Genomic DNA, 12,494 nt, shown 5'->3' on the forward strand with positions numbered 1-12,494 from the left:
AAGATGAGCAACATAGCCAATTGTACACGTTTTTTTTCTAAGTAGACACATCTGAAGCAAATCTCAAGTCTGGCCAAAACTAAATTTATGTACTTCATGTTACAGGCTTTTTGTTTGGTGTTTGGTTTTGTTTTTTGTTTTTTTTTGGGGGGGAGAGGGGGTGGGTGTTGCAAAAGTGTTTATGCCACCCTGAGAAACACTATCATTACTGGAACAAGCTGTAGTTAACTGAGATCTAATAGTTTAGAGTATGCCTCTGCTGCAGTTTACACTGGCTAGAGTTTCATAGTGGATATGCACTGTGTTTAAAAATACTCCTTTTACAGAGTTACTGATACTATCTCATTGAGTGCAGATTTTTCCCAGAGTCTGTGAAAATGGAGATGGAAAATCAGTTTTGAATGGGTAGAGACTTTATACACTTGTTCAGTTTGTGAGAGTGCTATGTTCCAAAAGAGACCCCTTGTGTTCAGTGGAGTACACAGTAACTCTCTCTCACTGCTGCTGCTGGAAAACAGTGGGTTTTTCAATTTCTCCCAGATGCAAGTAATTTTGCTGGCTATCTGGGATGAAATGCAGCTTTTTAACTGCATGGAAATATTGGCACTCATTTTACTCTTCATGCTGGAGGCTTTGCAGTACTGTGTGTTGTAGCCATTTTTCAGTTTTGCTACTTGAAATTTTGGAGCAGTTTGACAGTCTTTCATTTTTACAGTGCAATGCTTCATGAAATACTCAGAAGGAGCTGCCATGCATGCTGTAAAGACTGTTTAGAGTAATTTCTGTATTGTGTGTGATAAGTATCTCGTGAGTTAAAATGAAAACTGCGGAGTTTTTGCCTTCCTACGTCAGTCATTGCTATGCACCTTTACAGATGCAGACAGGCAGTTTGTAGGGCTATAATTGTTGTCTGTTTACATTAGCTTTTTTCTCCATTTCCTCGCAAAGCTTTATATTGGAGAATGAAAACTATTGACATCTGTGCACCAGAAATCTGGAAATGATTCATTACATGACCTCATAAGATCTAAATGTGTTTGGCAGCAGGCAGAGTGTACAAGGCTTATTTGCTAGGTGTACTGGGAGAGGGCTATGGGTCTTGTGCAGTTTTTTAATAGATGTTCATAATTATGAGCATAACCCAGCACAAAAACTGTTATGAAACTGTTTCCTGTAGGAAGTTTGTCCTACACCAGCTTTGTATCATCAGCTAAAAGAGGTAATTTAATGGCTCTAATTAGAAAGCTGCTATAGGTGACCTACTGATCTTGTCTGTTGTGGTGACCTTTATGTTCTGTGCTTTACTCACGACAGGCCCAGACCAGTTGTTACTGGGTGTTCACACTTACATGTATATGCATAAGGAAAGTAAGATTTTGGTGCTCTGGCACTTGCCTCAGGTTTAAACAATGATGCACTTAAAAAACAAAATGGGAATGTACGAAGTTAAATGAATGTTGAGAAGATAAGTGGAACCTACATAGCTCGTTATGACCTTCATGATAGAGAGCTCTTGCTGTTAGAGTACCTCCAAAAGTACTGCATAAAGCTTGTGTAAATGTAAGTTTTGAGATCACTGCTAGAGTGGAAATGCAGTAAAGATGGTTGGGAGCATTTGTAATTGCTGGAAGATCATCATATGATCTTTTCTGTTTGATGTAAGGATGCCACTTGGGTTTCCTACTTTGTGAAATAGATGAAGACAAGAGATCTGAAGTTGGTGGTTGAGATTTACTCTTTTTCCTTTACCTTTCATCTGGACTCCTTCTTGTTTGTTTTCTACCCAGAATTTTGCAGAAGTGTAAATTTTTAATTTTAGTTACAGTTCCTCGTGTTTCTAGTGAGCATTATATTACTACAAGTTGAATGGTGACCACAGTAATTTTAACATCCTTCTTTTCTTCTTGAAGGCTTTGACTGGAACCTTGTATTCAAATGGGATTACATGACACCAGAGCAAAGAAGAGCACGACAAGGAAATCCTGTTGCTCCCATCAAGTATGTCTGTATCATCACTTCTCAAATAGACTGTAGTTTGCAAATAAGTAAAGTTAGAAATCATCTCATCTGAGTCTGAAAGAATATCTTTACTATATCTTATATCAATATTGAAACCTCATTAATGTATATGGAGCGTTATGAGTCTCTCAGAAATAAATGGTATTTTAAAAATAGTTTAAAACACACTAGTAAATTATTTACCCTTAAGTGGATGTCACTCTGTTTAAAGTTCGTGTATTTTGAGGACTAAAAATACAGCATCAGTTTTAATGTTTTATTGCTGGCACAAATTTCCACCCTTTAAACAAGAAGCTTGTGAGCCAAACAGAGATTTGGAAGCTGCCTCAGGAGGTGGTCATGACCAGAGAAATGTGTGGAAACAACATTTGAAGTGATAGATGCAAAATAAGTTGCATTCAAAAACACTGCCAGTTTTTTCAAGGAGATATTATTTTTGATGTACATATAATAATTTACCCCCATGTTCATGTTCTGTAAGCATTTAATTTAATTTTTCTTGTTTTTTTAGGACACCCATGATAGCTGGTGGATTATTTGTGATGGACAAATCCTATTTTGAAGAACTAGGGAAGTATGATATGATGATGGATGTTTGGGGTGGAGAAAACCTAGGTATGTGTATTATTTACCTTCTGATCAGCCTTGAAAGAAAGCTGGTTTCATCATTTCCTTTTCTGGCAAGGAGTCATGGTTTTCCTGATTTTGTGCAAAGACAGTTAAAACCAGTATTTAAATTTCATACACATTTTTGGCAAAATCCAAAACATTTATTTCAATGAAGTAATTATAACAAATTAAAAATTATATGCTAAATATGAAGGAATAAAAGTATTAGCTCATTGAGCAGTGACTTTTTTTGTAATGGAAGTTGGTAAAAAAGTTGGAGGCTGTAGATAGGTAATGAAATACAATAATGTTTACATGCTGACAGCTGAAAGCATGTTTTTAAGATGTTAAAAACATGTTAATTTAATCATGAAAAGTAGATTACAGGAGAATGAATTTAATGTTATTACATACACCTTAATAAATCAATTAATTTAGCTGACTGAAGAATTAGCTGTTTCTGAACTTTGCCAGTAGTATGCTGCCTTAGTGAATTTTGTAATTTTATACCCCTTCTTTAGCCCTATGTGATATTAATGGTTGAGAAGGCATTTTTTCTGTAAGTCCTTTTTTTCAGATTAATTCAAATCTCACATGAGTGAGATTTAGGCAAGAGGGAGGAGGGGCTGAGAGAACTTGTGCTTTAGCCATTCTCCTTTGACTTGGTGGTAAAATCTGGCATTAGTAGGGGTTTTTTGGTCTATTTGCGTCACAGTATTATACAAAGATTTTCTTTAGTTAAGACCAGTATTTTGTGTTAAAACAAAAAATATTTGAAAGGCACAGGATTCTGCACCTCCTCAAGAATTCCAGTTTGTCATTAGTTTAGTTTTTCTGCGGTAGAGATGCATCTCAGACATTCCAAGTAGTGTGTTTTAGGAACACTTCTAAGCATAGAAGCTTCTCTACTGCACATGCTAGCTGCAAAATCCTGAAATACCTTGAACTTGCAAAAACCCACGAGTATTTTGAGTTACTGAAATCTGCATATGCATTAAGCATATGCTTGGCCTACAAGGAAATGTCTGCTGTATGGAGACGTGGTAACCATGTGTTTAATGCTGCTGTAAAGCACTGAAAAGTTGGAAGTGGTGTCCCTACAGTCCTGTCTCTGACCATCCTATGCAGTACTCGGAGAAACCCTACAGGTATTTCCAGCAGTTACATTCCATGTTTGTCGTCTCACTATTTTGGCTGTGTATTGCTAAATTGTATTAATGTAAACATAATAATTTTTCATTTTTTGTATGTCCTGAAAAGTTATTGGATAAATTTAATGCAGCAATACTCTTACTCACTCTGAAAACCACTTTAGCCACTCGAGCACTTAAATGTTTGATTAGTTACAAGCATGTTCTTGAGAAACTGAGGTTTTTTTCTGAACACTTAGCAACTACTTTTATGCTTTGATAATCGAGGCCTTGATAGCAAGAAAGGTTACAAGCAACGGTGCCTCTCTCAAGGATGCCAAGAGATGTTTATGTTGCTTCTGCTGCATTCAGTTCCTCCCCCTCCATGGGAAGAAAATGGAGACGTAGGGGTGCCTGAAAAGTAGGCAGAAGGCAGCTAATGGTTTCTTCCTAGCTGTCAGACTAATTGAAGATGAGTAGAAATCACATGGCAAATTATTTAATTGGCAATAAATGGCACATGCACCAGATAACAGGAAATCTGTGAAGTGCAGCTCGAAATCCAATGTGCACACTTGTCGGGCCTCTTTACTCTCAAGCATAGATCTACATCGGGGGCGCGGTGTTACATGCAAATAACCTGCTAAATGGACTAGCAAAATAATTCTGCACATCATATTCATTTATAAAAGCTAGCCTTTTTCCTTCAAGCGTGTACAAAGCAGCTGTTATATGAGGTTTTGTTCACATGTCACTATCAATTTGATAAATTTTAAGATGAGCCTGCAGTATTTTCTCTAAATTGCCCAAATTACCATGAAGATAGGTACATTCTCAGACTGTTGCTAAATGTAACTGGTAATGCGTGTGTGCTGTTCACACACAGTGAAAAGTGGATTAAGGTTAGTTCAGTCTCTTCTCCAACTCAGAAACTCCAATTCTCTCTATGTTTATGATGCTTTTTGATAAGCTTAGGAGAATTGAAGTACACCAGAGAAGTGGGTGGACCATGAGAAGGTTTTGATCTAATTTGAAAACCTAGGCTTTTCTTACTAGTTTTCCTAAAATCAGGGAATGAGTAAGACATTCCTTATCTTCTATATTGATGACACACTCAATAAAAAAAAAAACCAAAATTTGTTAGAGCTGTAACTTGGTCTCATACAGAATTTTTGATGTGCAGCTTATGCCTTTTCATTTAAAGACTGCCCATTGAACTTACTCTGATAATAACATTTCTTTTCCTACTGTTTGAGTATAACAAAAGAGATGTCTTAAGGGAGTTTGTGGGGTTGTTTTGAGTTTATGTGTATTCTTTTTTCTTTTCCATTGCAGGCTTTAGGAGCCATGGTTGGTGCAAATAAGAATTAGTTTGCTTCTCCCTATATTCTAGTCCTTTGCTCCCTTTCCCAGTTAGCTATTTTACATAATGTTCACTTTTTTTGAGATTCTTCACAATTTAAGGTGTGGAAGGTGCACAAAAGTTAAAAATTAGTTTTGTCTGTTGTCCTATGTGAATTCAACTGGATAAGTTACTGTCAAAGAGATGTCATTCATGGGTTTGGGAGTATGAGATATGTATAGCTTGAACTATGTTGACTGTCAAGGATTTGTGAATATGGCCATCAAGGAGAAAGGCAGTTAATTTTGCAGTGCCAACTGCCAGTTGAAATCACACCACCTCTTTTTATTTACTTTTTTTAAGTTTTCCCTGGATATGCAATCAAGACGACATGTTCTCTAACTTATGGTTGAGGAGTTTTATATTTGTTCTGTTTTTTTCAAATTTAGTTTTGGAACAAATTCTGCTATTATTACTTCTCTGTGTGTGGAGGAGGGCTTCTGAGGGAAGAAGGCATGCCATCATAAAAGATGACATAAAGACACTTTAATTTAGAGCCACTTTTTTTTTTTTTAAACCTATAGAAAGACACTGAGTAGTTATAAAGAGGCTTGAAACTAAGGCTATCTGGTAGCAGCTGTTAGACTAAAGGGGGAATCATCAAAATTGAAACAGTGCTGCTGGAAGCACCCTTCTTTCTGCATTTATTTGGAATTAATGTGGAAAAGTTCTCTCTCTAGGTGACTTCTGCTATCAAAGGTAGAAGTTGAAAAAAGTGTCTAAATATTTCTAAACCTTTTTGTCCTCACTAGCTGTCTCAGATCATTAGTTTGGCTTAGAAATGTACTGTTCATAACCTTCAAATTATAGAAGTTATGTTTTTATTTGGTCTATCCTCAACTCAACATTGACTTGATTAACTCCTTCCACTGTTCGGGAATGTTTGTTTATTTGCTGTAATAAGTTAGCAGCTAAATCTATTGATTATTTTAGTTTGCTTTGATTTCACTGTGTTATTCCATCTTCAGCTGAAAAAATTTATTATAAAGTAAGTCATTAATTTATTTGTTAAATGAACCTACTATTGTTATTATTTATTCAGATAAAGCATATACACCTAACTCAATGGCAAATTGCAGCAGGATTTATAGGTTTGGGCAATGCTGGTAACTTCTGATAAGAGAAGATACACATTTTGCTTCCAAGATAGTATGTTTATTTCTGCTGAGCTTGCAGAATCATAAATGCTTAGATATATGCCTTTGTTTATCCTAGAATTTGTTAAAAAAAACGTCTTGCTTGATCTTCTCAGCACCAATCACTAAAAGCCTTCTCTGTAAATTTAATACAAAATAATGGTATTTTATGACATTGGTCTTTCATTCGTTAAAAAATTCATTTTTAATTTCAGAGATCTCATTCAGAGTTTGGCAATGTGGTGGGAGCCTAGAAATCATCCCTTGCAGCAGAGTGGGTCATGTATTCCGCAAACAGCATCCTTACACTTTTCCCGGTGGGAGTGGTACTGTATTTGCAAGGTAAGTGCTAAATAGCAGTGGTTTGGATTTCCTCAGATGATCAGCAGGTGGCAGTAATTTCATTTCAAGGATCTCATCTTTGGAAAAATTTGCAGTATTGTCTATCATGGTAAAATATTAATTAATGAAATTAGTTAAAAACTAATGACTTTGAGTCAGCTATGTATATTGAGAGAAGAACCTGAGAGCTGAGAGAGGGGAACTTCTGGTGGACACAGACTGAGAATCTCGAAAATAAGGAAATGCTTAGCCTGGCATTTCATCAATATTGTGTTTATTTGATTTTTAAAGAAGGCTTTATTTTCAAAACTCTCATGAAACTTCATTATGTAGAAACAGTTTAATAGTTCACTAAAAGCCAGAATACACTAACTTATGAATATGCTTTGCTTGCTTTTCATTAATACATGATCAGGATGTGAAATGCAGATGATTATGGAGACTGATTTTCAGTATTTGTACTAGTCTGTTGGCAGCTTGGTTATCTATAATATTTGCCTTTCCTGTGCTATGTTTAAAAATGCATTTTCTGTAGACCTAAGAGATTGCCATTTTAAAGGCTTAGCGTAATATGCCTGCTAATTTTGCTGTTGATACCCATGCATAACAGTAGCTGGAATACTGAACTGTCTCCTCAGTTTCTCTTCTACAAAGTGAGAACAGCAGTGCTGATTCATGTTCATAGTGGTTTTGACTTAATATGGATGAAAGTATTGCATGAATGTACTGAAGGCATTTTTATCAAGGCTGTAGCTGAAAAATCACTGTAGGATTTGGTTTAGAGACTTGAACTTGATGCTCAGGGGGCTGAAGAAGTACAAGTCTTGGCTAAAGGTTCTGTGGGCTAAGAGCTGGAAATAAAATTGTTTATTTACCCTTGAAGGGATGTGCAGCCCAAACTCTGTTTAACATGAAACAACACAGAGTGCAGATGTACTTAAATTCATAAGAATGTTCTAAGCTGCTGATATTTTTGGACTTGTGATTCACTTTAGACTGAGGAATCTCCTTAGGGTGTAGTTCTTCCCTTCCATGCTGGTTATGCCACCAAGGTGACTTTAATGAATTTAATATCTGCTAAAATAAAGTCACTGTCCTGTTTCTTTCAGTAGTTATAGCTGGCACTGTAGTATTTTTCTTCTTTTTCCCCATTCTTTGAGATGTATATTTTATGATGCAGTGAAAAATGGGTAATAGTACTTAGATGAAAACAAAATCTAGCAATGGAATGTCCTCAGTATATCACACCTCTGTTCCAGCATTTATAGTGTGCATCAGGAGGGTAGAAAGCTTTACCTTTCAAACTGCATTATGTAAGCTTAGGATGCAACTGGTTTAGTTTAATGAGGTTTTGAAATGACAGTGTCATAACAAGGAGCATGGTTAATAAAAGTGAATAAATGTATGAATATACTGTGCAGTTTTCCATGTAGCTTTTCCGTCTTTGGGGTGTTGCCAAGATACTGCTTTTCTTGTGCTGTAAGTAGCTTTCTTGGATGTCAAACCAATATCATGGGATGCCTTAAAATAAATTTTAGCAATGAGGGAATGAGAAACCTTAGGTAGTAGGATATCCTTATGATACAGGTGTTACAATACAGATGTGTATGAGACCATAGTGCCAAGAAACTTGGTGCATGGAATCTGTGCTGGTGGTGCAGTTGGGACATGTTGACTTTTGCCATCATCTGTCTCTTGGCTGTAGGCAGCTTGTTCTGGGCTTGTCTATTTTTAGCTGGCTAGTCAGCATGCACTGCCTTTTGGCGCCCAAACAGGTTGGTAGTTTTGGGTTAGAGACTGGGAGTCCTGTTTTGTGAGAGGGGAGAGCACATCACCACGTCCTGGCTGTGTGCAGCTTGTGTCCAGCAGGATTTGTGTGCCCTAACTCAGCGCTCCAGATGAGCCAGTGAGCCTTGCAGGCCCCAGTCTGCTCCAAGCAAAGCTGTTTCTGATCTCCCAGTGCTCTGTTTCATTAACTGGCTGAACGTCGAGTACAGCCCATGCTGTGTTCCTCAGCGCCCTGAGTTCTTTGGGGCCTTGCTAGTTCAGGCAGTTCTCAGCATCTACACAGTGCTTGTATTTGTGTCATGCGAAGCCTGAGCTGTTCTTCACCCCTGAGTATGGGGCAGTGGGATATGGGCCGGCATTCTGGCCCTGAAAGTGCCTTTGGAGTCATTAAACCCTGGCAAACCGAGCAGTTCCTCTCTCACCACCAAAATCTGCTTGGCCTGTGGGCAGCCAAGCTGGCTGCTGAGCAGGCAGGAGGGCCTGAGTGACTGACACTCACACAGGCCTGGGAGACTGCAGGTGAAGATACACTCACATAGCTTCCAATCTGAATCTAGTAGGATTTTGCTTACAACAGATTAAAGGAATCTTTGCAAGAAAAGAAATCAGTTCTCAAACAAATTATTTAGGTCTGTCTTGTGAAATTTTTATTCCCCACATCCTTTTTGCTCAGCAACCTTGAAAGCCTTCTCACTTAATCCTGACTAAGTTTTGTCTTTTGGAAAATCATATTAAAGAAGTTATTGGCTGACTGAGTTCACTCCAGTTGCTTTAGATTACCTTTCTGCCAAATGTAAAATAAGCTTCAGAGCATGGCAGTCACAAGTGAAATAAGAGTTAATTTTCAAAGCATAAAATTATGAACAATAAAAGTAAATCAGTTTTACATGGAATCCAGGGGAGGGAAAAAGCCACTGGACCCTGTTGCAGTCCAAAAGGAAATTTAAAGACACCAATTACATAAATACAGGAATTTTACTTAGAGATGTGTTTGAAGTAAGACATTTGGGTTAGGGATTTTTTTTCTACATTTTTTATAATAATCAATCTCTCTCAAATTTTAAAACATTTCCTCTTACCTCAGCTGCAGAAGACTTGTTTGTTTCATAGCCTTAAGTATTGTGACAGCTTGTGTCTCTTTGGAACTTTGAATGCTGTACTGGTAGAAATGGGATGAAGAGTGGAAATATTTTGCCTGTGTTACATTTTTGAAAACAAATATGCTAAAAGACATTTTTTAGTATTGCCAGTTGTTGAAATTTTTATGTTTCCAATTAGCTTGCATTATCCAGGTGAATACTCACTGAATGTCTTCTGTCAAGTTTACTCTTGTAAAAAGATCAGCCAAACATCAACTTAATATATTCCATGAAATTTGCAGAAAGAAATGAAAGACTTGTGTTAAATTCTGGATGAAAACCTAAAGCAGTGATGAGTGTGAAAAAGACGTAACTTTCATTATAAATGCATTGATCTCAGTTATGTCTAATGGTTTTCTATTACTTGAGTCTTTTATAGGGAGTCTTCTGCCTGACTGTGTGGTACTGGGAAGGGTTAAAATCAACCTGAGGAAAAATTTCATGATTTAATTGCACCTAGAGAAAATATAACCCATGTGTTTCATGTGATTGTCCCTAGAAATACACGCAGGGCAGCAGAAGTCTGGATGGATGAGTACAAAAATTTCTATTACGCAGCAGTGCCTTCAGCCAGGAATGTACCTTATGGCAAGTAAGTCACAAGTGCTTCTTTGCCCTGTTTGTTTATTCTTCATTACATAGCACCTTCTGAGGTGAAAGCAGTGCTAAATCTGATGTTGTCTCTTTAAGGTATGTTTCTATAGTTCTACTAGTCTTGAGTTTTCTGTGTAGTCCATAAAATACATGAACACAACAGCCTGACCTGGAAAACTCCTTTTTTTTTTTCCCTCCTCTAGTATTCAAAGCCGAATGGAGCTCAGAAAGAGACTTAGCTGCAAGCCTTTTAAGTGGTATCTTGAAAATGTTTATCCTGAGTTACGGTGAGTTTTGGCTGACACAGAGTTCACTTGGTGTTTTCTTTTTTGCCCTCCCCAGAAATGATTGGTTTCTTTCTCCATCCCTGGATGTAAAGGATGTGTTTAACTTTATCTGTGAATGCAATGCCTCATGCAGATTTACTTATTTTTTTTTCAAATAGTACTGCTCCTAAAGACTAGTTTTTTCCCCAGTTAGCTGTTTTTTCTACTTATGTCAACTAAAGCTGCAGTATTTTACAAACAGTAAAATACAGAACAGTGTCCAAAGGACTGAACTTACCTGAGCCAGAAGTTAGTCTCCTACACAAGCCATTTGCTCAAAAGCACCTATTCTGTATCCTGTTGTCATCTCTTTAAAGCTTCTGCCTAAGCCTAAGGACCTGCCTAGTTAAGTGAGGAGACTGAATCTCATTGTGGTACAAATGATGACAGGCAGCAGACAAGAGGGCCTTGTGTGTTTGGCAGACAGGGGTAGATTCCTAAGACTCTAAGAGGCTGAGATTGCTGGTCTTTGTCTCCTTTATTCTTGTCACTGAATAAGCACTGACTTTTGGGAAGGGCTGAGAAGAGGGAAGTGTGGGATGACGCTGCTAAGAGTTTATAACATGAACACATCCTAACTTATGAAAAAATCCTCAAAAATAAATACTTTTTGAAAGGATAGAAAGATTTTGGTTAAATAACCCATTAAGAAATATGTTGGTCAGATCAGAGCCCACTAACTAGTCTGATAACTGTCAGTTATATAGTTGGTAGTGTAGTGATGTAAGATATTGTGTGTATCTTGTGAGAATACTTGAGGTTTTTTTCTGGGGCCGCTTAATGTCATTGGTGCCATTGGTAACTGCTAGTGGCATACAGGCTTGAGATGCAAAAACAACACCAGCTATTACAGCCCCAGTGCAACATGTGCAGAACAACACACACTAATGAGTCTCATAAACCAGGGTGACACTGAGGAACTAAGTTTTCCTATATTTTCTCTTAAAAGTGCCTGAGGATATTTGGTTTTGTTTAATCTGTGAGAAAAAAATGTCTCTCCTGGAAAATGTGCTACCATAAGCATTACTTATATGTAATATTGTCTTGTTCTGTCATCCCTCGTGCTCATTCTGCTGGCTCAAATTATTATATTATAGTCAAAGGTTTTTAAAGGCTCTGATATGCCTTTGTATCACTGCTCAGCATGAACTCATGGGCTCCACCCACAACTGTACTTTGCTGAATGAACTAGCCTAGGTATTTCTATGCTAGGAGTGTACTTTGTGCAACCATTAGAAAATAGATATCAGAAAAACTTCTTTCTTTTTTCAAATTCCTAACCCCTTTTTTAACATTTCAGTAAAAACAGTCTGAGAAACGTAGAGTGTCCTATTTCTGCCACAAGCTATGTTGCCTGGAAAGACAAAAGGACTTGATGAGCTAACTAATAACATTAAGCTTTGAGTCACTTTAAATGATAAGTCATCTTTAATTTGATTTTTGTGCTGAGTTTTTATGTTCATCCTCCTCTGGTACTGTGTGTGGTAAGCTTGCAAGTTTACTCATGCTTGATGAATTAATGATTAGATAATAATCCTGATGATAAGCCTCCCCTGAAAAGATTATTGAGATTTCCAGATGATAGGTATCACTCATCCTTAACCTCTCATGTTAAAAATAAGTATTTTTACAAATAAGGAGTTTAAAAAGAAAACCTAAAAAAAACCTCCCAAACAAACCGAACTGAATCAAGCAGATATTTCTGGTTTTGTTTTAGGGTACCTGATCATCAAGATATAGCCTTTGGAGCTTTGCAGCAGGGTACCAATTGCCTTGACACTTTGGGCCATTTTGCAGATGGTGTTGTTGGAGTTTATGAATGTCATAATGCCGGGGGAAACCAGGTCTGTATGCCATTAATTTTGTTTTCTACAGTAAGTCTTAAACAAAACAAAGTAAGTGAAGCTAAACATTTTAACTCGAGCAGTTACTGTGTACTGGTGAAAGATGAATCCCAACCAGCACATCAGTTGTTGTAACAGATTGGCTAAAAAGCTTCTCCCTCAAAT

At 37.2% G+C, this 12,494-nt stretch overlaps 1 protein-coding gene across 4 annotated transcripts in view; it reads left to right on the plus strand.

The window, feature by feature from the left end:
- GALNT2 (polypeptide N-acetylgalactosaminyltransferase 2) overlaps nucleotides 1-12,494 on the plus strand; it is a 144,534-nt gene that overhangs the window by 68,936 nt on the left and 63,104 nt on the right. For all 4 annotated transcript variants that reach the window (XR_015283390.1, XM_086877831.1, XM_086877830.1 and 1 more), the window contains exons 9-14: nucleotides 1,911-1,998; nucleotides 2,531-2,634; nucleotides 6,512-6,638; nucleotides 10,065-10,157; nucleotides 10,363-10,446; nucleotides 12,203-12,329. Coding sequence is in view for 3 of the 4 variants with exons in the window: in XM_086877831.1 (XP_086733957.1) it covers nucleotides 1,911-1,998; nucleotides 2,531-2,634; nucleotides 6,512-6,638; nucleotides 10,065-10,157; nucleotides 10,363-10,446; nucleotides 12,203-12,329 (623 nt within the window). In the remaining variant the exon portion in view is untranslated. The remainder of the gene's footprint in view (nucleotides 1-1,910; nucleotides 1,999-2,530; nucleotides 2,635-6,511; nucleotides 6,639-10,064; nucleotides 10,158-10,362; nucleotides 10,447-12,202; nucleotides 12,330-12,494) is intronic.

The sequence above is a fragment of the Cyanistes caeruleus genome, chromosome 2 (genome assembly GCF_971803275.1).
Source record: "Cyanistes caeruleus chromosome 2, bCyaCae1.hap1.1, whole genome shotgun sequence".
Classification (NCBI taxonomy): Eukaryota; Metazoa; Chordata; class Aves; order Passeriformes; family Paridae; genus Cyanistes; species Cyanistes caeruleus.